This window comes from Aotus nancymaae, unplaced genomic scaffold, assembly GCF_030222135.1.
Source record: "Aotus nancymaae isolate 86718 unplaced genomic scaffold, 86718_ANA_hifiasm-v0.15.2.pri h1tg000193l, whole genome shotgun sequence".
NCBI classification, from domain to species: domain Eukaryota; kingdom Metazoa; phylum Chordata; class Mammalia; order Primates; family Aotidae; genus Aotus; species Aotus nancymaae.
This window is the reverse complement of record NW_026988608.1, coordinates 720536-743506: the sequence shown is the minus strand read 5'-3', so window position 1 is coordinate 743506 and position 22971 is coordinate 720536. Positions and strand designations below refer to the sequence as shown.

Here is a 22971-nt window from a genome sequence, read left to right as displayed (position 1 = left end):
TGAGGGGTGGGAAGCCCGGGTGGCACAGGCGGGAGAACCAGTTCTGTCAGATGTTTGCCTCCCCTACCTTCTCTCTGCCTCTGCTCAGGTGCCTGGCAGGCCTGTTCCAGGGAGGCCTGTGTGCACATAAGGCTCATCTTTCCCAGGGGAGTTCCAGGGCCCATGGGAGAGAAACCGCTTGCAGGAAGCCCCTGAACACTGACACATGGGCCGCCTCCGGGCTCAGCTGCGGCCTGCACAGCCAGCATCCAGCAGGTCGGGGCTCTGGACGGGGAGGTTACCTTGTCCTTCGCTTCCAGGGGTTTGATCTCCACAGAGCGGGCGGCACGTGTCTGCTCGCTGAGTGCTGGCAGGCTTTCTTCTAATAAGGGCTCCTTGTTTTTCTCTTTTTTCAGTGCGATTTCTTTTCTGCAGCTAATGTGAGGAAAACAGACCACATGCAAAAGAAAAGCCACATGGCCACGAAAATGTCACTTCACCAGTAATCAAAGAAACACAAACGAAAACAGCGACAATTACGTTCTTCACTCAAATGTTTACAGAGATGTTTTAAAATCCCCAGGATCTAACGGCACACCTGACTCCCAAATTTAAGCCCGTCACTGGTTCTCTCTTCCAAACTCTGAACTCAGGCCCCGCTGCTGTTTGACAGCCTGGCAGGCATTTCACGAGCGTCTGGGACTCCATCTCTCCAGACCAGCGTGCCCAGCCCTGGCCCACCGTGCCTCCCGTGGGCGCCCCCGTCTGAAAGCTCGTCCCTGGAGGGCTTCTGCTCCTCTGCTCGGGCTTCCTGTGGGGTCTTCAAGGCGCCTGCTGCCTTCCCCTTCACCCTCCACCTGGCCCCGGCCACAGCCCCTGACTGTCCCGCCTTCTCCTGTGCCATGATCCCCAGGCCCTGGCCATTTGCCACACCATGTCCAGAGAGGTCCTTTAGAAGATAGGCCAGGAGGGGTCAAGACCCTGCCAGGCCCCAGCCCCAGGCCCTGGGCCTTTGAGTCCTCCAGCCATCTCCCGAGGCCTGCACGCCCCCGACCGGGCCTCCACAGCCACGTGGGTTCCAGGTTGAGGACCCCTTGCTGCCGAGACGTCACTGCTCCCAGCGCAGCCCACCACACTGGCCTCCCCACGCTGCTCTAGCCTCTGCATCTGCCGCGCTCCACAGCTCGTAAAGAAATGCACAGCAGGGAACGGGGACCCTGTGGCCCCTGTAGCTCCACTTCTCCAAGCTGATTTTAGGGCTGTGTGGACAACTGGGCAAAAGGCCAGGTTCCTGGGACAGTGCCCCACGTCACTCAGACCAGGAGGGTGTGGGCACGGTTCCAATGTCCAGCTGAGGGCTGGACAAATAGCCCATGGCACTGACAAGTGTAACGTTCACATCGCAGGCCAGCGTTTGTCACCAGAGTGTCACTTATGTCATCTAAAAGCATCTTGTAAAGGCGAACACAATGGTATCACATATAATCACAGCACAGATGTATTTCTGAGACGGTCTCTAAATCTAAAAGTGACTTTCTATAGTAAGGAGAGTTAGTTGTTAAACAGCCCGATGATAGTCGACTTCAGCAGCTCTGAAGTGAACTCGTGCCTGAAGGCTGTCAGAGCCACTAGTGCCTGACCTAGCACTGCCCCAGCACCCAGTGCCCAAGGGCCCAGGGCCTGTGCCCCGCCTTTCTGTCCTCCTGGGAGGCGCTGGGCCAGCCTGGGGAGCTCCCCTCACCGCCCCTCCTCCCCTCCATGAGGAGCACCTCCTCACAGCCCACTTCCAGCTCGACCCAGGAGAACCGGCCACAGCTGAGTCCCCGTGCGCTCACTCTCCCCAGGCACCGCCCCCCAGACACGCCCTCCCCGGAGGGGCAGGAGTCCAGGGCAGAGGGTGGCTGCCGGTCGTCCTCGTGGCCGGCTTTCCCCAGGCCGGGCACTGCACCAAGCATGAGATGGAACCCCAGGCGGCGCGGGTGGGACTGCACGCACCTGGCCTGCTCCAGCTCGCTGATGTGCACCTGCCCGACCGCGTCTTCATGCTGTGTCGCTGCCTCCCTCAGCTTCAGCTCGGAGCACACGTGGGCGAGGCTGTGGGGAGTGTGGCCAGAGTCAGCTCTGCGCAGGGGCAGAGGGAGCCCGAGACGGAAGCTACCGGGCTTAGCGTGCTCAACAGTCAACTAAAGATATTTTCAGTACTGTCTGAAGGTAAGCAAAATCTCTAGGGAAAAGTGCCAGGTAGCCCCATCACGCTTCAGGCAGGATTTTTTCCCGCTCCTCCACGGCTCTCGTGTGAGGCGCTATCTGTCGGCGCCTGGGTGCCGTCCGCAGGTAGGCTCAGCACCCACCACAAGCAGAGAAGCCTCCACTCCCGTTGAAAACCCTGTTCTTGTAAAAATGCTTTCAGGTAAGCGGGAAAGCTGCACAGACACCAGGGGGCGCCTCGTGACCACGCCAGCCCCAGCTCCCTCTGCCTCGCCCTCCCCTGGGATATCTGAGCAAGCTGCAGATGGGACTTGCGGCCTTTCCCCCGATCCTTCCGTGGCCCGGGCACGCCTCCATTTATCACACTTCTCAGACATTGCTTATTTCACGGATTGAAAGTCCGGGGCAAGCCCTGTCGACCAAGTCCATCAGGACCATTTTCCAACAGCACATGCCCACCTGGTATCTCTATGTCACATTTTGGCAATTCTTGAAATATTTCAAACTTTGTCATTATTCTGTTGCAGGGATCCGTGTCCAGTGACTTTGAGGTCACCACTGTAACTGTTTTGCGGCACCATAAACCATGCCCATATAAGATGGTGAACTTAGCCCATAAATGTCCCATGCGTTCCGATTGGCCCACTGCTCAGCCGTTCCCCGATCTCTGTCCTTCCCCCTGGGCCTCCCTATTCCCCAAGACACAGACATTTTGAAATGAGGCCAGTTAATCCCTTACAATGGCCTCTAAGTGTTCAAGAGAAAGGAACAGTCGCACGCCTCTCACCTCAAATAAAAAGCCAAAATGATTACATTTAGTGAGGGAAGGGTGTCAAAAGTGGAGACGGACTGAAAGCCAGGCCCCCAACAGTTGCAGACGAAAAGCCTGAAGCTGGCAGGGGTGGGTTCGTGAGGTTTCAGGACAGAGCTGTCTCCGTGACATAAGAGTGCCAGGTGGAGCAGCAAGTGCGGATGGAGAAGCTGAAGCAAGTTAGCTGGAAGATCTAGCCCATCACAGCACTGCTGGTGGCTATGCTAATCAACAGTTTTTCACTGTAGACCATACAGCCTTCTACTAGAAGAAGATGCCGGCCAGGACTTCCATGACTGGAGAGAAGTCAATGCCTGGCTTCAGAGCTTCCAAGCAGAGGCTGACCCTCTTGCTAGGGGCCAACACAGCCGGGGACTCTCAGCTGGAGCCAGTCCTCATTCAGCATTCTGAAAATCCTAGGGCCTTTAAGAATGATGCTAAATCGGCTCTGCCTGTGCTCTGTAAGTGGAACGGCAAAGCCTGGGCGACTGCACATGTGTTGACAGCAGGATTTGCTGAATACTTAAAGCCCACCATTGAGACCTACTGCCCAGAAACACAGATTCCTTTCAGAATAGTACCGCTCAGTGGCAACGCTCCGGCCACCCAAGAGCTCTCACGGGGATGCACAAGGAGATGGATGCTGTCTCTGCGCCTGCTGACACCACATCCATTCTGCGGCCTGGACCGCGGCATCATTTCCACTTTTTAAGTCTTACTATTTAAGAAGCACATTTAATAAAGTTATAGCTGCCCCCAAGAGTGACTCTTCTGATGGATCTGGGCAAAGTGAATTGAAAACCTTCTGGAAAGGATTCACCATTCTAGATCCCATTAAAAACGTTCCTGATTCATGGGAGGAGGCCAAAATAGCAACATTAACAGGAATTTGGAAGAAGTTGATTCCAGCCCTCGTGGATGACTTTGAAGGGTTCAGGATTTCAGTAGAAGGAGCTAAGGATGTCGGGGAGCAGCAGGAGAACGAGAATCAGAAGTGGGGCCTGAGGATGGGCTGATCTGCTGCCATCTCTGGAGAAACCCCGATGGCCTCTTACGGATGAGCAGAGAAAGCAGTTTCTTGGGATGGGATCTGCTCCTGGGGAAGATGCTGTGAACACCGTGGAAATGACAACAAAGGACCTAGAATATTCCATGGATTGAGCTGATAAAGTGGCAGCAGCATCTAAGAGACTGACTGCAATTTTGAAAGAACTTCTACCGTGGGTGAAATTCTGTCAAACAGCATTGCCTGCGACAGAGAAATCTTTTGTGAAAGAGTTGACCAATGTGGCAAATTGTATTGTTGTCTTATTTTAAGAAACTGCTAGCCTTTTTAGCATTTTTAGTACATACATTTTAAATGAATATAGGTACATTTTTTAGACATAATGCTGTTGCACACTTGGCAGACCACAGAATAGTGTGAACACGACTTTTACATACACTGGAAAACCAGAAAGCTCATGAGACTTGCTTTACTGGGATACTCGCTTCGTTTTGGAACCCAACCTGCAGTATCTCCAAGATACACCCGTAAAACAAGAATGTTCTCTTAAGGATCAGGGATAAATTTCAAAATAAAAATATCATATTTTATTTAAAAAATTGTTAGCAACAGGGTCATGCTGTGTTGCCCAGGCTGGAGCGCAGCGGCACGATCAGAGCTCACTGCAGCCTTCACTTCTTCAGCTCAGGTGGTCCTCTTGCCTCAGCCTTGTGAGTAGCTGGGACAACAGGTGTGTGTCACCATACCTGGCTAATATATTTTTAAAATTTTTTGTAGAAATGGTGTCTCGCTATGTTGCCCAGGCTGGTCTCAAACTCCTGGGATCAAACAGTCCTCCCGTCCCAACCAAAAATACCATTTTTATAGACAAATATTTTTATTTACTTGGTGTCCGAGTTCCAGGGACCTTATTATTTGCACAGACAACTACATAATTAATATTTTTACATGTTGTTCATTTTTGTATTGCTTTGGAGAAATCACGCTCTGGAAGAGAAAGGAGCCGTACCCACCGAAGGCGGTAGAGATCCGCTAGGCCCTTGCTTCCCACCGCGGACTCCGAAATCAGCACCCCCAGCTGCAGGACGGGGACCGCGAGCTCATGCAGGCACATCTTCTGCAGGGCCTTGACCAGGTGGTCCAGGAAATACAGACTGTACGTCTACACGGACACATGACACACGAATGAGGTCACGCGAGCAGGTGCAGACCACAAGCACAAGGGTCTTTCCTCAGAAACCCCCTCCCTCCCTGCGCCAGCGCGTGTCCGCACACAGCAGGTGCTCAGAGAGGGTCTGTGGGATGGACGGAGGGTGAGCTACCTTCCCTCCCTCCTCCACTCATGGGTTTCATTTTATCACGTGATAATTTTTGTGAACATCAGCACCCAACTATGAAGATCCTCATAAGAAAATACTCATTCACGTATTTATTCAAACTTATGTGTTTGTTTCACTTTTCTACTAAAAACTACTGACTCATTAGAAACAGGATTTCTTTGTGTACACACAACCACTTAAAAACTTAATATATGCAGAAGAGCTAATGCTTCCCATGATGTTGGACTCGGTTTGTTAAAACAATTACTCTTGAGTGGGACATTAGGAAAGCTGGACGACCCTGTTGCAAAAATCTAAGAACTGGGGGTTAATCAATGTCCAAAGAATGACCGGGCCAAGATCTGGAAGACAGCATCCTTCCAGGACGCGAGCCCGGCCGTCGGGCACCGAGGCACCCAGGACTCGAGCCCACCCATCGGGCACTGAGGCACCCAGGACGCGAGCCCGCCTGTCGGGCACCGAGGCACCCAGGACGCGAGCCCGCCTGTCGGGCACCGAGGCACCCAGGACGTGAGCCCGCCTGTCGGGCACCGAGGCACCCAGGACGCGAGCCCGTCTGTCGGGCACCGAGGCAGCTGAGGGCCACGTGGTGCTGCAGATGGTGCTGCAGGCTGGGCTCAGAGAGCTGGGTTCAGGGCCCACCAAGAGCTCCACTCTCTCTCTTTCAGGCTGGGTTCCCGAAGGGCTGCACCTTAGAACTGAAGGAGGAGGCCGTCCCCTCGGGGACGACAGCTGGGCAGAGGGGCTGCGGCAGCCTGGAAAGCACAGCGGTGCTTTGAGAGGCTGAGGGAATTTGAGAGGTCCATGGAATTGATCCGTCCCAGTGAGGCTGATCGGGAGAGCGAGCGAGGAGTTACAGGGCTCTCTACGGATCCCAGAGGCATTAAAAGGTAATACAAGGACATTGAGAACAACTTCATGACAATACATCCAAAATATGAAAACATCCCAGAAAAACACAACCCATGAATACTGTTACAAGAAGAAACAGAAGCTCTGAAGAATTCCGTAACTATGAAATACACTGGATCCATGATTTAAAACCTTCTCAAACAGAAGCTCTGGGCTCAGACGGCTTCACCGGGGAATTCTTCCAAACTTTCAAGGATGAAATAACCACCAATCTAATATAAATTCCCCCTAAGAATGGTCAGAAACGAACACTTTCTAACTGACTAAAAGGCCAGCATAACTTTTACCACATCCTGAGGACACACAGGAAAGGAAAATTAAACCTCGTCTTCTCACGAGCCCAGACACGAGCGCCGCCAATCAGAGTGGCGCCATGAAGCGAGTGACAGCCAAGCTGCCCTGTCGTGACCATCACTGAGAAGAGCCAAAGGTAACTAATTCGAAGAATGAAAGAGGAAAACATCATCTGCACAGACGGAGAAAAACATTTGGTAAAAATATACAGACATTCATGACTAAAATTCTTAGCAAATAGAAACTTCCTTCACCAATAAAGATGCATAAAAACCTACAACCAACATCAATTACACCTGAGAGTACAATGCTGACCACTTTCCTTTGCGACAGGGAGCAAGATGAAACTGGCTGCTATCACTGTTTTCACTCGGCCTCATACGGGAGGCCCTTGCCAGAATATAAGATAAGGTAAAGAAAAAAACAGTGTAAAGAATGGAAAGTTGAAAAGAAAAATCTGTTTGCAGGTAAAATGACTATGTACACACAAAATCCAAAATAATCTACAGACAAATTACTAAAGTTATAAAGAGCTTAACAACAATAACAAGAAAACAATGCATGAAACACACAGACCGTGGCCTGTCCACGCAATGGGTCACCCACAGCAATGCATGAAACACACAGACCGTGGCCTGTCCACATAATGGGTCACCCACAGCAATGCATGAAACACACAGACCGTGGCCAGTCCACGCAATGGGTCACCCACAGCAATGCATGAAACACAGACAGACTGTGGCCTGTCCACACAGTGGACCCACAATGCACAAAACAAACCATGGGGACACAGCCACAGACAGAGCCCCTGGTGAAGGACGCTCACCAAAAAGAATCCACCCCAGCAAGGCAAGGAGACCTGGCGGACACCCAGTCCTAGTCCCTGGAGCTGTGTGCATGGCCACAGAAAGGCAAAAAGGACATGTGGATGTGAGAAGGTGAGGACCCCGAGGTGGTGAGGGTCTCTGGGAAAGTGCAGGTATGCCCTAAATGTAATGCCGTGGGAGGGAGCAGGAGATCTCCGCACAGAAAGGAGGCCATGTGACCACAGAGGCCAACAGGGATGAGGCAAGAGGGACTCTTCCCTGGGGCCCTGGATGGCGTGCAGCCCTCCCCACATCCGGGTTTGAGCCCGGGGATACTGATTTTGGGCTTCTGGGCCTCCAGAACTGTGAGGGGATCAATTTCTGCTTTTTTTTTGGAGACAGTCTTGCTCTGTCGCCAGGTTGGAGTGCAATGGTGCAATCTCGGCTCACTGCGACCTCCGCCTCCTGGGTTCAAGTGATTCCCCTGCTTCAGACTCCCGAGTAGCTGGGACTACAGGCACAAACCACCATGCCCGGCTACTTTTTCGTATTTTAGTAGAGACGGGGTTTCACCATGTCGGCCAGGATGGTCTCGATCTCCCAACCTCATGATCTGCCCACCTCGGCCTCCCAAAGTGCTGGGATTATAGGTGTGAGCCACCGCGCCCAGCCCATTTCTTCTTTTTTAACCACCCGGTCGTGGGAGGTTGCCACGAACACAGGGAACCGTCCTGGCGTGTCTCGCTGGGCACGCATCGTCCTTGGGTGGGGAAAGAAGGAAGGGTTTCCGTGGGTGTCGGCAGTTGGGGGCAGAGAGTGGTGCCGGGAAGGCTGGTGTGGGGCTGGGGGCTGAGGGGACTCTGTCATATCCTCTTTCTGGCTACAGCCCACAGTGGAAACTGGACTTGGGGACACCATGCTGTGACCAAGGTGAGCCTTGTCTTTATGTCAAAGTACCGGCTTCTGGAGACTCTTGGCGTTAACAGTGGAGTCGCTCTTGTCCTGTTTCAGCACAGACAGCACCTCGTCGGGGCAGGAGAAGCAAGCCCACTCTTCTATGCTGGTGGGCACATCTTCCAGCGGTTTGTTAGGAGCTGGGCTTTGAGACTGGAAAGGCAAGAATGCAGGATTTACCTGAAATGGTGGTTTAAACAGCAGACCTCCATGGCATGGCTGCACAGCAGGCAGGTTACAGCCTGGGGGACCCCAGCGACTGCCCAGATCCAGCCTTTGACACTATTTGCAGGCAGTGCATGCAAAGCGTTCTGGCCCGTGCACAGCCAGAGTTGGCCTGGGGGTGCCCAGGCTCAGGAGCCCCGAGAGCTAAGGCTCTGCAGCCTCTGCCTCCTGCATCTCGCCTCAATGGCAGCTGGCTGGTGAGCTCAGCAGTTCATGCCAGGGTGCAGCTGTGAGCATCCCGCTCCGGGAAGCTGAGCAGCCAAGTGGTTTCTCAGACCTGCCCAGCACTTGGAGAAGCGGATATTCAGAGAGAAAGGTTTCACATGATGAAAAAACACTCTTCTCACTGTTCTGGAACCCAGCCCCCAACACACTGAGGCCCCAGGCTATGCCTGCTGCCACGGCCTCTGAGCCTGGCGGACCTGGGGCAACAACGTCCTTTGTGCAAACTGCATGTTATGTGGCTAGCTCCAGATCCAGGATTCCCGCCAGGATCAAGCTAGGGTGCTTAACAGACATGCCCTTGCATTGTCCTCCAAGAATCCTGAAGGGGGAGAGAAACTGAGGCACAGATGCCGGCCTGGGCCCAGCCCCCGCATCGAGACAACCTGGGCTCCTCTGAGAACCCTGACAGGCAGGGAAACTGAGGCACAGGCCACCCCCCGGCCCAGCCCTGAACCGTGGCTGCCTGATGCTCCTCCAAGAACCCTGACAGGCAGGGAAACTGAGGCACAGGCCATCCCCGGCCCGGCCCCTGCACCACGGCCACCTGGTGCTCCTCCGAGAACCCTGACAGGCAGGGAAACTGAGGCACAGGCCATCCCCGGCCCAGCCCTGCACCGCGGCCACCTGGTACTCCTCCAAGAACCCTGACGGGCGGGGAAACTGAGGCACAGGCCATCTGCGGCCTGGCCCAGCCCTGCACCGCGGCCGCCTGGGAGTCACCTGTTTGGCCTCCTTGGCTTTCTCTTCCTTTCCCTTCTCTTTCATCTTCTCCTTCTCCTTCTCTTTTTTAGGTAATAACAGATGCGAGCTGGTTGCTGCCAGGGGTCTGCGGTCTGTAACTGATTTTCCTGCTGTCATCAAGGAAACCTGCCGGGGGGGCATGAAATCCACATTTGCAGCACTGAAAACCGACCTGCGGCCTACTCCGCCCACTCCTCCACTGCTGGATGAGGGACGCCCAGACCCGCGGGGGTCCCTGGACTCCAGCGCTCTGGTAACCTTGCGTCCCCCGTCAGCTGCTGTCAGGAGAGCGGGACTGGCCCGGGGCGTGGGCACTGGGGGCTGCCTCACTCCACTGCTGGGGACGCAGCAGGACACCCTGGGCCCTGGGGCTTCCTGCTGGCCACCCCACACCCTCCCTGCAGCGGTCCTCGTGGGGGCTGTTCCCAGGCAGGGAGGACACTGGGCACATCTCCTTGGCAGGCCCAGTCGGCCCCTTGCAGCCCTAGCACACGTGGGGGTCTGGAGCAGGCGTGGCTGGCCCTGGGGGAGGACTCGCCACTCCTCAGGTGAATGCGTTCAAGATCCCTGATTAAGAACACATGAGAATAGCGTGGAACAATTCTCCTAGAAAAGTCACAAAGAACGAAGGTGCGGACACCCGCAGTCCCAGGTCTGGCAGTGCTGGAGGCTGGTGGGGGGCTGAAGATGGGGTGGGGGCCTCCCCGCCTTTCCTGCTCTTGGCTGGGCAGTGGGCCTGTTGATCCCGGGATGCCCTGTGGGGCCTCTGGGCAAAGTCATACCCAGAAGAAAGGCCTGCAGTGCCCGGCACTGCCCTGCTAGGCTGCGGCCTGCGGGAGGTTGGGCAGGCGCATGGGGCGGTCCCCAAGGGCCCTCGGCTCCCAACAGCTGCTCCTGGTGGGCCCTACGGGGAGGGGTGGGAGGAGAAGCGGGACGAGGAGTGGGGGTGGGAGTGGGGCACAGAAGGGTCCGGAAGTCCCGTCAGTGACAGTTCAGGGCTGTTGGGCCCCAGATGCCAAAAGAGGTGCCTGCTACGGCCTTGGCGTGGCGAGCTGGACAGGAGCAGTTTTGGGTGTTTGGCAAGGGCACCAGGGCGGTGTCTGGGAGGACCAGCTGATCTGGAGGCGGAAGCGGGCCCCTCCCTTGGGGAGTGCTGGGAATGTAGAGGGCGCGGGGGCCAAGACGGGAGTCTCTTGATTTTCCGCGATGGGAACGATTAGGTGGAGAGGAAGGACCTGGATGTCGCGCCAGAGAAACTGCTCACACCTCAAAGGTCTTCAGGAAACACGGGGAAGGGCTCTGATGTCTTTACAACACACGCTGCAGTTTCCCCGGACCTGTGGCCTGTCCCACGCAGTGGAGCCTGCGCCGGGCCTCACCTGCCAGATGCGCCTGAGGAAGGCGTAGGCTGCCAGGCAGCAGTCCTCGTAGCCCTGGGCACCCGGCGACAGCACCAGGGCCAGCAGGATGTGCCCGCGGGCCAGCGCCTCCAGCTGCCGCACGCTGCGCAGCTGTTCCAGGGACGCCGTCTCCCCGGCCTCTGACACGGGGCTCCGTGGGGGCGTCTGCACGGGCACGTACTCCCCTGAAACACGGGGTGCCCGAGGCTGAGAGAAGGCCTGGTTATGGGTCTGTGGGCCCCGGGCCACTCCCTCCCCTGCCCGAGGCTGCGGTGGACTGCCTGGCGCCTTTCCGAACCCTGCCTCGCTGGCGCCTGTGCGCTGCTGTCTGCTGAGGACCGGGAGCCAGGGGAGGAACTGCTGCTGTACTCGTTCTGAGAAGGCTGAGCTTGGCCGCCCCCTCACCCCCAGCAGCAGCTCCGCTCCCAGCTCCAGCCCCAGCCCCTCAGGCCCCCGAGGGCTCTCCTGATGCCCTGTGTGCCCCGGAAGCCTCACGATCTGCACCTGGCCTGGGCACCCTGCTCCTGTCCCAGATGGCCCTGAGGGCCTGGGGGTTCTGAGCAGGGGCTCCCCTCATCCTGACACGGGGCTAGGACCAGCTGCCTCGGGAAGGGTGACCCTGAGAGAGCCAGCATTGTCAAGTGCGCTAGGTCGGCTCCACTGTGTGCACTTGTGTGTGCCTGTGTGTGTGCACACCTGTGTGCGTGTGTGCCTGTGTGTGCACATGTGTGTGCTTGTGTGTGTGTGCGTGTGTGTGTGTTGGGGGGAGCTGTGCACCCCACAGAGCTTGCGCCCAGGCACCGGCCATGGTTAAGCCCTGGATGATGCCAGTGAGGCCTCCATTGTCTGCCCAGGTGCCCGCTTACCAGCAACCCCCACCTCCCTGCACTGCTGTGAGCAGCGGCCCGCAGCTGGAGAAGGGAGCCCCCACCTCGAGTTGGAAGGGACTTTGGGGATGGCCGAGGTGCCCACAGGGTCTGAGGGGCTCAGGACTCCCCCTCCCCTAGCCTCCTGAGGAAGGCGGCCTCTGGGCCGGCCCAGCCACGTGCCTGAGAACTTGCCTTCCACCTGACCTGCAGGGAGCCGTTCTGTAAAGGTGATTTGGTGGCTGTCACACTGAGTACCTCAGGGCCCCTGCAGAGGGCATTGCTGAGATGCACCAGGGGCTCCTGACCTCCAAAGCCTGCATGGACACGTGGACACCTAAAGGCCGTCCAGGCTACGGACAAGGAGGAGCGCTGGGGGAGCAGTGTGGGGTCGGCACCCTGGCCGCGGCGTGGACTCACCATCTGGCATGGGCTCTGGTTCGGGGCTGTCGCTGGGTGGCTTCATGGCCAGCAGGATCTCGATGGCCCAGCGGAGGTGGAAGACCACGTCCTCGAGAGGAAAGTGTCTGTGGTAGAGCCACTGGCTGAACTCCAGGAGGTAGTCCACCTTCTGCCACTCCGTCTCAGGCTTCTTTGGGATCGAACAGAAAGGGTGACATCCTCAGGATGGCCCTGAAGGCGTCACTTGCACTGTGAAACACTTTCACTGCTCATTTTCTAAAGAAAAGGTTCATTCTTACCCCACAGTTACGTTTGGAGGCCGCCTCTAATGAGACCTAGTTGCCATTTTGGGTCATTGAGATGTTCCAGGTACAGACACGGCGGCACTGCTGTTTTCACAGGCAGCCCTCCCAGGGCCCACGCACCCCCTGCGCCACAGGAGGACACAAGGCAGGGGTCCTGCTGTCCCCTGGTCTGAGGGTGGCCCTCTCTGGGTGGTTCTGTGGGCAGCCCTGTGTCCCTGCTGGAGTGGAGGCCCCCGCAGGGCAGGAAAGGTGCTTGCTCTGTCCCGCGCCCAGATGCAGAGCCCAGCCCAAGGCCTGGTCCATGCACACTCGGCACTTAGTTCAGGACATGGAGTGCTAATCAGATCACCAAGGTCCTGCCCTTAACCCAGGGCTTCCTCTGTCATGAAGAGGTGGGAAGGGGAGAAGGATGAGGAACCAGTGGGGCAGTGGGGCCTGGAAGCCCCGTGAAGGAAGTCCACAGATGGGGAGGGAGGGGAGCAGCTGGGGAGGCTGGTGACGGCTCCCACAAAAGCTGTGCACATTGGGGAGGGACTTGGCCCTGATGGGGAAGTTCAAAAGAAAGTGGGTCATCATCTCAACAGAAGCGCGGGGCCACCTGGCGTCCACAGGCTGAGGAGTGCCGGGGACCCTGCCTCACACCGTATAACTCATAAACATAAGAACTACAACTATAAAACTCAGAAGAAAACACGGAACAAACCTTCATCACCTTGGGTTTTGCAGACACAACACCATCAACATGAGCAAATGCACACACAACGCCATCAACGCACATAAACGCAGACACAACGCCATCAACACACGTAAACGCAGACACAACGCCATCAACGCACGTAAACGCACACGCACGCCATCAACGCACATAAACGCACACGCAACGCCATCAACGCACATAAACGCACACGCAACTCCATCAACACACGTAAACGCAGACACAACGCCATCAACGCACACAAACGCAGACACACGCCATCAACGCACGTAAACGCACACGCACGCCATCAGCGCACGTAAACGCACACGCACGCCATCAACGCACGTAAACGCACACGCAACGCCATCAGCGCACGTAAACGCACACGCAACGCCATCAGCGCACGTAAACGCACACGCAACGCCATCAGCGCACGTAAACGCACACGCAACGCCATCAGCGCACGTAAACGCACACACACGCCATCAACGCACGTAAACGCACACGCACGCCATCAACGCACGTAAACGCACACGCAACGCCATCAGCGCACGTAAACGCACACGCACGCCATCAGCGCACGTAAACGCACACGTACGCCATCAATGCACGTAAACGCACACGCAACGCCATCAACACAGGCAAACACAGACTCAAAGCCATCAACACACGTAAACACACACGCAACGCCATCAACGCACATAAACGCACACGCAACGCCATCAACGCACGTAAACGCACACGCAACGCCATCAACACAGGCAAACACAGACTCAAAGCCATCAACACACGTAAACACACACGCAACGCCATCAACGCACGTAAACGCACACGCAACGCCATCAACACAGGCAAACACAGACTCAAAGCCATCAACACACGTAAACGCACACGCAACGCCATCAACGCACGTGAACGCACACGCAACGCCATCAATGCACGTAAATGCACACGCAACGCCATCAACGCACATAAACGCACACGCAACACCATCAACGCACGTAAACGCACACGCAACGCCATCAACACATGTAAATGCAGACACAACACCATCAACACAGGCAAACACAGACACGACGGCATCAGCACAAGCAGACACAGCTACAATACCAACACAAGCAACAACACAAGCAACAAGCAACTAGAATTCCATCACAATTTTCAACTGTGCCATAAATCGTGCTACCCAGAAAGTGAAGAAGTGGTTGGAAAAGCCGCTCAGAGAATGAGAAGGGGTTTGTGGATGATGCTACTGCTAAAGAACTTGCAGCCCTGATATAGCACGAGCTCCTACAAGCCAACAGAGACCAAACAAGCAGACTATGAATGGGCAAAGGACCGCGGTGGACACTTCTCCAATGACCTACACATGGCCCATAAGCCCTTGGGAACACACGCCCCGTCTTCAGTCACTGGGAAAACGCCGGCAGGTGCGAGGAGACACCCCTTCACGCCCACAGCACAGCTGGACGTCAGATGAGATCCAGAGCCGGTGAGGTGTGGAGAAACCGGAGCCCCGCGCGCTGGGGGTGGGAACAGCAACACTGCGGCCGCCGAGGGAGCCAGTCCGGCCCTTCCTCCGACAGCCCCACACAGGGCAACCGTGTGCCCAGCATCTCCACCGCGGGGCTGTGCCTGCGGGAGGCAAGGACAGGGCCAGGCCAGAACGCGTGAGCAAATGCTGACAGCGGTGTTCCTCACAGCACACAAATGGTGAGAAACAACACGAACGGCCATCCGTGGCCTAACGGATAAGCACGTAACAGAACGTCAGACACACACCGGATGCTACTCAGCCCTGAATGGGAACGATGGGGACGGCCCCAGGCGATGTCACACTGAACAAAGGACCGCGTCATGCTCCGTTCTTTTTACAGAAAACGTCCATATCCGTGGCTCGTCAGGGCCAACAGAGGGAGGGAAGGATGGGGAGTAAGTGCTGACGGACGCAGGGTTTTGGGGGGCGATTAAATGCTCTAAAATTTTGTGGGGGTGATGACTGTATAACCCTGAGAATTTACTAAAAACATCACACTGTACCTCTAACAAAAACAGACAACTGAAGGAAGGACTCGGGTCAGTGAGGACGGAAAACACTTTCAAGGGTTTCTGCCCCAAGGGACAGCACGGCTCAGCTGGGTCCTGCCTTCCCCAGCCACCCCTCCTCAGGCCCTTCCTGCTTTCCCTGGAGGAGGCTGGGTCCCTGCCCGATCCCTGCCAACTCCAGCAGGGCAACTGCCAAGGAACAACGCGGCCTCTGGTTCCCTGAAGCGAGGCACTGTGGCTGCCCGTGGCTCCCCGTGGCGGTTCCCGGGAGTCTGCCTTGACAGCCCAGTGCCCTGAGCTGCACTCTTAGCACCTGGCAGGGCCTCCAGACTATCCTCAGTTACCCCACCCCGGGGGCCGCCTGGACCCCAGAGCAAGCCAAAGTCCTCGGGGAGGACTGCTCTCAGCCAGAGAAACAGCCTGTGTAACAGAAAAGCCTTTTAAGATATTCACTAATGTTGAAAGGTTCGTGCCTTTCACGCCAGGGGCCTGGGATGCCTTTTGCCCCCAAGATGAAGTTCTGGGCTGTGCACCGCACGGCCCTTGCTCCTGATAAGCAGAGGAGTCAAATCGACGCCAAAGCGCCCACCTTCTCCCAAAGCCCACTCCAGGTGTATCCAGGGAAACGTCTGTCTTGGCTTCTGTGGGTGGGGAAGACACACCGATGTCCTCCACGACCCCCAAATCCCAGGGCCCTGCAGAGCCCTGCTCTCCTCTGCCGCCACCCGCCCACCTGAGCCCCCGTTCCTGTAGAGGAGCCTAGGGGCTTCCACCTGGGACATCACCCTCTGAGCCCCCCACACCCTCCTCAGGGACGAGGACCTGACCATGACCCCTCCATGCTGGAAAGGGACCACGGAAACCAACTCTGTCCATCGTCCCTGACTGGTCAGCAGGAGGAGCGCCCGGGGCCATGTGCTGCATTCTGCGCCGTCAGCCATCGCTGCCCTAAGTGCCGCCCATGCCAGTTCCCAGCTGAGCTTTTGTCCACACGGCTCTCCCTTCCACTCGAGGATGAACGGCACCACGTGCACGCATGCTCATGGGTTCACACCTGCAAGGCCTGGATGGCGCTGTGGTAGCAGGCCAGCTCTGCAGACACGCTCCGCGAGTTCAGGGCCAGCCGGCGCCACATGCCTGCCACGTAGTCCTCACTCTCAGCCTTGAACTTCTGTATTTCCATCGAGAAATTCTGCCCGAGCTTGGCCTTCACGATGATCATGTGCTTGAAGATCAAGCTAAAGAAAGGGAAGGTGATAAACCTACGCCGGGATCGGACGGCAGATTTTAAATGTGTGCGACGCAGCCCAGACTTATTCCTCCACTTCCCTGCTTAAAACGATGAAGCAAAACAGAGCCCGGGTGAGTGGGGTCTCGAGGCCGCACTGGGTTTTAAGTTTCCGCTCTCTCTGTGTTGAACTTTCCTGGGGAAGTCAAGTCTTCCAGCGCAAGTGGGAACTGGGGGAGGCCCAGGCAGAGAGGGACTGTGTGGGGTGGGGGAGTATGCTGCAGGCAGGGTGCAGCAGCTGGGTGTTCACAGGTGGTGGGGGGAGACACTCCGTGTGGGGGGAGCACACTGTAGCGGGGGTGGAGCACTCACAAGCGGTGTGAGGAGCACAGTCCAGTGGGGGGACGGCAGGTGGGGTGCTCACAGGCAGTGGGTGGAGCACTCACAGGCGGTGTAGGGAGCATGCCCCGGATGGGGGCACGGTAGGTGGAGCACTCACAGGCAGTATGGGGAGCACTCACAGGTGGTGGGGGGAGCACACCCTGGGTGGAGGGAGCACACTCCAGTGGGGGTGCAGCAGGCGGGGCGTTCACAGGTGGTGACTGGAGCACTCACAGGCGGTGTGGGGAGCACGCCCTGGGTGGGGCACGGAGGGTGGAGCACTCGCAGGCAGTGTGGGGAGCACTCACAGGCGGTGGGCCGTCCGAGGCAGCACCTGCACAGCCTCGTCCAGCACCTTGAGGCCGCCCTCCCAGTCGTCCTGGTCGGTATGGCTGTGGAAGAGCAGGCCGTACAGCGCGGCACGGAGTGTCAGGTCGTCCTCAGCCCCTGGGAGGGAGAAGGAGGGGTGTCCTTGGAGCTGCCTGATCCCTCACCAACAGCGCCCTCAGACCTCCTGGACTACACTGCCCATCACAGTGCCCCCGAGGTGGAACCGTGGCTACACAGGTGCCCAGGCCAGAGCGTGCCCTGCAGGGCTGATGCCTGCTGTGGACCCGTGTGTCCCCTCCAGCCTGCCACCGGCCACCCCAGATGTCCTTTCCACCGCGGGAAGCAGCTGTCTTGTCTCCTCGCTGGTCTCTGCCTCTCCCTCTCCATCTGCTTGGAGAATTCTGCGTTCACAAACACATTCCTGTGTCTCCACGTACTGAACATCGGCGAGCAGGACTCGGGGTCCTCTCAGGAGCTGCCTGGAAAGCACCCCCGCAGCCGAGGACACGGCACCATGTCCGCGCTCCGGAGTCCTCAGGCTTGGTGCCTGCTGCGGCGCGGGAACAGCCCCGTGTCTCCGCACAGGCCACAGCGTGACATGCAGAGGCAAAGTGCCACCTCCGCGGCACACGCAAAGACGTCTGCTTGCTGAGAGTGAGCCCCACGCAGACTTCATAGGGCGCCCCGTGGGCCGTCAGTGCCGCCGTATGCACGAAGCCAGCGGGGTGGAGCCTGGTGGGACGGAACCCTCTGTCTGGGTGAGCTGCCGATGAACTTGAAGGGGCCGTGAGGAGACAGGGTGGACACAGGGCTGGACCCTGTCACACATCCCCACTCATCACAGAAGCCAGCCTGCTCCACAACCTCCCAGCCAAGAGTCCTTTTACCACAAGGATTCCAGGAACCTCGGGAGATACGAAATATCACACCAAGGCCGTGGAGCCCCCACCTCAGGAAGGGGTGCCGAGCAGTGGGTCTGTGCCCTGCTGCTGCCCCCGACCCAGCACCTCCTTGGCAACCAGGATGCTGACACGTCCCCTCCCCATCACAGGCGCCGTCTGGGCCAGCCTGCACACCCTACCCAATGGCAATTCTTGCACCCTCCTGGCTCTTTCAGAGGTCAGTGAGGGATCTCTCTCCCTCTCGTCCCAGTAATAATCTTCGATGAAGCCTTGTCTGGAAAACTCCTTGGGTCTCGAGTCAATTTCTACTGCACGGAGTGCCCGAGAACCACAGTGGGTGCCAATGTAGGCTCCACCCGTGTACTGGCAGCAGGTCTCAGGTTTCCCTGGCTGTCTCCACCCCGCTGCCCCTCACCTGGCTCCCCTCCCGCGGCTTCCTCGGCCTGCTGCACCCCTGCTGCCCTCACTGGCCCTGCTGTGCTGCTCAAGGGTCTCTGGGACAGTGCCCGCCTCCACCCGCCCTCTGGAGCCTTCTCAGACTCAGCAGTCCCTCACGCCTTCCTCTTTTCAGAAACCTGGTGCTTTTCTGTAATTTTAAAGATAAACAATAGGACCCTAAGGAAAGATAAACCCCATTCTCTCAGCGGCCTCCCCCAGCACCCTGCAGGCCACAGCGCTGAGGGCCAGAGCCCGTTGCCTGCACCAGCCCCGTCACGGTATCAGCAGGACCCCCCTCTGGTGCTGGCACCTGGACCACTGAGGTTCACGTCACAGAGCGTGGAGCCTTCTTTCCCTTCTCTGACTCATTTTTCGTGAGACTCTGCGTTCTCCCGAGTCGGCCCACTGGGTCTAAGGAGCAAATGCGCCCATGGCTGGGAGCACGGTGCCCCATCGGATGCCAGGATCTGTGGACTCACTGTGGCCTTCTCACTCTGCCAGGCCCTCCACACCCAGGCACCGGCCAGAGAAGCTGCTCCAAGTCTGAAACTCACGAACTAAGTCGGTCCCAGGACCCTGAGTCCTGCTTCCTCCCGTTTGAATGCAGTAAACCAGGGTCTGATGAACTTGGAAACCACACATGTGGTGGCAAGGAGTCCTCTTCAATCCTGCCCAAGTGGAGGGAGAGCTGGCCATGAGGTGCGACCTCCCGGCTGGCCCACAGTCCTGTCCTGGGAGTACCCAATGCACTTCCAATTCACGGGCGGTGGCACTGCAGCCGGACCTCACCCACCATGTATTCCTGTGGACCGTCTCCTCCTCCCCAGAGGCTCTCGGGTGCCTCCGGGGTGGGGTGAGGGCCATGGACTGTGCGTGGGGAGGAGGAATGTGCCTGTGTGGAGCTTCGGTGCCTCCAGGGTGGGGATGAGGGCCGTGGGGAGGAGGAATGTGCCTGTGTGGAGAGTGGTGCCTCCGGGGTGGGGTGAGGGCCGTGGACTGTGAGTGGGGAGGAGGAATGTGCCTGTGTGGAGCCTTGGGTGCCTCCGGGGTGGGGTGAGGGCCGTGGACTGTGCGTGGGGAGGAGGAATGTGCCTGTGTGGAGCCTTGGGTGCCTCCGGGGTGGGGTGAGGGCCGTGGACTGTGCGTGGGGAGGAGGAATGTGCCTGTGTGGAGCCTTGGGTGCCTCCGGGGTGGGGTGAGGGCCGTGGACTGTGCGTGGGGAGGAGGAATGTGCCTGTGTGGAGTCCCCCACAGAGGAGCGGGATAGGGATCGGCCTGGGAACGCCTTCCTGAGACCCCGTGCTCTTCCACCAGTGAGCCGTCTCCACACTTCCGTCCTCTCCCTAACCCTCAAGACCTCTATCTCCAGACCCCTCAGGGAGGTGGGTCTGAGGCTTTCTCCCACGTCCTGCTCAGCGACCTGAGGATTAACCCTGCCCTGCTGCAGCCTGTCCCGTGCGCCTGGGGCTCACTCATGGCTGGGTTGGGGCTCAGCGTAGTAGTTAACCACACATGGCCACGCTTTTGGTCATTATTTTAAATCAACTTTGCCTCTCTAAATAGGCTGGAAAATGCTCAAGGCAGTTTCCACTTTTCCGTTCCACAGCATTTAAAGATTTCCCAAATACACATTAGGACTCTTAACAGGGATGATTTCTTTTAGCAGATGACCATTGTTTTTCTATGAACATGAACTGATATTCTAATATGGTTCTGTTGTTCTAAGGTCAGCATGCGTTCTGTGTGTCTGTTTTTGCAGGAGTTATGTGTCCACATTTTTTGTGGAAGTAGAAAAATGCGATTTCTCTGCCAGCACAGCCGAGAGGCAGACTTCACGGCAGGCGCGACCGGGGGTGAGAGTGTCCACTCTGGACTCAGGGGCGTGTGGACCTGGACGAGGGTCACGTGAACCAACAATAACACTCTAAGCCCCGCAGCTGACCGAATGGACCTTCCTCTTGGCCAAGGCCTTCTAAGGTACACTTGAAAAACTAGTTCAGTAGGGTCGGGGGCGGAGGGGGCAGGGGTGGACAGGCCACGGGACCAGCATCCACATGAAAACGGAGCTCTTCAGCTGACAGAGCGGAGTCTGCAGCAGGAAGACACCAAGCGTTAGCCTGATTCTAGCACGGCCCCGCATGACGGACGGCACGGCCCCGGGTGATGGACAGCACAGCCCCGCGTGACGGACGCAGGCCCTGAAAGGGATCCAGGTATTTTATACCCAGATATCTTTCTTTGGCATATTCGGACGCGGCCCCACACAGCTGTCTCTTGTGGGGAAAATTCACATCCTATTGAGAATCCTCTCTTCCCTCTGCAGGGCTTTTCCCTGATCCAGAGGAGAACTAACCGAGTATGGTTATCTTTATGTCTGAGAAGAGCTCAGAGGCTTCATCTGCAAGATAAAAACCTTGGTCCCCACAGCTCCTATCTGAACCCAGACATTCCTTTCCATTGATTCCAGGTGTTCAGATAATAACTCTTTCAACAAATGGTCAATCAGAAAATCTTTAAATCTACCAGTGACCTGGAAACCCCTTGCCACCGAGGTGTTCTACTTTGCTGGACCAAACCAATGTGCCCCGTACACGTACTGATGCCTCTGCCTGGAACTTCTGGCCCCTGAAAATGTATAAAGTGAAGCTGTAAACCAACGACCCCAGGCACACGATCTCAGGACCGCCTGGGCTGCGTCACGGGTCCTGCTCCTCGCATTGGCTCGCATCGATCCCGGCAGACCGTTTACAGTTTGACTTTTTGGGTGGACAGTCAGAAGACCCCGGCTCTGCCTCTTTGTATGTCGAGAGGGAATTTCATGAGCTCATTCCTGAAGAGCACTGAGGGCCCATCATGCATCAAACGCTGAACAGATGCTGTCTGGAGTTATTGTGGGGGCGCTTTACGTCAGGGCACAGGAATTTAAAAGCACCACATTTAAAATTGTGCTCAAGTCCTTCCCCTTCCTTGTACCTGGAGCCCGTGGGTCCGTCTTTCCGGCTACAAACCTGGAAGAAAATACCCGTCGGCCGTCCCGCCGCCCTGGAAGTCGGCTGTGGGCCACTGGTGCAGAAGCAGCGTCTTCTCTTCCTCCTAAAGCAAAACGGGTAGACAACCAGTGAATGCCTGAAAGCCGCAAGATGGTCTCTCACCAGGAGGTAAGAAACTCCCCGCTCGGAGCTACGTGTTCCTCTCCGTGAACTGCCTGCTGTCGCCACAAATGGCTGTCAATCAACCTGACACTGCTGCACCGGCCGCCGGAGCCCACATTCTAAAGCGAACGACGTACAGCCAATTAACAGCTCATGTAATTTTAACGTAAATTCGTGGCAGACAACCCAGGAACTGCCTCTTCTTTCCTTTAAAACCCACTGGTAACTGCCTCTAACTGGAGCACGTGCAGGGCCGCCTGGCCCAGGTAAACTCTCTCCTCATTCTAATTTTGCCTCAGCTTCTTCCTTTTAGGCTGACATCATTTTGCTTTTCATTTTGCTACAGTAGGTAGCTAGTCGAACATGAGCAGGGCAGGAGGGCCCCCCCACCAGGAACATCAGTCTGTCTCTCTAAAATGACAGTTGGTCTCAGCCAGCACCAGGGAAAGGCCGTCTCCCAAGAGACAGAAAAAACCTGAAACAGGTGATGAGCAGCTTCCCGTAAGATCTCAGGAGCCGGGCGAGTGGGCTCAAGCTCTCACACCGAGAGGCAAACGGCAGTTTCACTGATCTATGGCCTTCCTCTAGGGACACTCGACTGGAAAGGGAACGCCTCGAGGAGCACGTGCACAACTCCAGGAAACACACCGGGCACGCGTCCCCTCCCGCGCGTGGGCAGCCACTGTACATCCAAGGGAAGCATCGAGGAGACCCTGGAAGTCTGCCCGTGTCCTGCGGCAGCCAGGTGGGAAGCGGTCCCCAGAGAACCTCCGAGGGCCTGCGCACTGGGAGGAGCCGCCGAAGCTCTCGGGGAGGAGCCTGGCCCCTCCTCTTCCTGGGAGAAGCTGGGATTCCATCGGTGAGCTGGGAAGTGCACAGGCAGGACACGCGCTCTCACGTCACTAAAACCCTGCCTTACTCTTCACGTTGTCTGCGAGCCTCATCTTTTGTGGCAGTGTGACAAGACCCCGTCTTTAGCTGCATTAAGCAAAAGTCCCGCCACAGTATGAAACCCCAAGTCAAAGGTTGAACCCCACACGTGATCGCTCAAATCTCCCACTCGGCCCTCTTCCGAGAGTCCTTTCCTTCCTTCCTTTTCTGCTCCAGAGCTCTTTAATAAACTCTCACCCCTGCTCTGACTTGCCTCAGTCTCTCCTTCTGCCTTATGCTCCCCAGCTGAAGTCTTTTTTCTGAGGAGGCAAGAATCCAGGTTGCTGCAGCGCCGTGTGGATTTGCCGCTGGGAACGTACTTTGGCGGTGCGTGACTCGGGTACATTCTGTGCTAAGTTTGGCTCTATCTACTTACAGATATTGCAGCCACAT

The 22971-nt window shown here is 57.0% G+C and overlaps 1 protein-coding gene across 1 annotated transcript in view; it reads right to left on the bottom strand.

The window, feature by feature from the left end:
* CFAP46 (cilia and flagella associated protein 46) overlaps positions 1-22971 on the bottom strand; it is a 140898-nt gene that overhangs the window by 48013 nt on the left and 69914 nt on the right. The window contains exons 25-34 of the mRNA XM_064371842.1: positions 21505-21589; positions 17135-17273; positions 16272-16455; positions 12188-12359; positions 10881-11086; positions 9481-9627; positions 8314-8463; positions 5018-5166; positions 1975-2073; positions 282-414 (exon numbers count right to left, since the gene is read on the bottom strand). Of these exons, the coding sequence (XP_064227912.1) occupies positions 282-414; positions 1975-2073; positions 5018-5166; positions 8314-8463; positions 9481-9627; positions 10881-11086; positions 12188-12359; positions 16272-16455; positions 17135-17273; positions 21505-21589 (1464 nt within the window). The remainder of the gene's footprint in view (positions 1-281; positions 415-1974; positions 2074-5017; positions 5167-8313; positions 8464-9480; positions 9628-10880; positions 11087-12187; positions 12360-16271; positions 16456-17134; positions 17274-21504; positions 21590-22971) is intronic.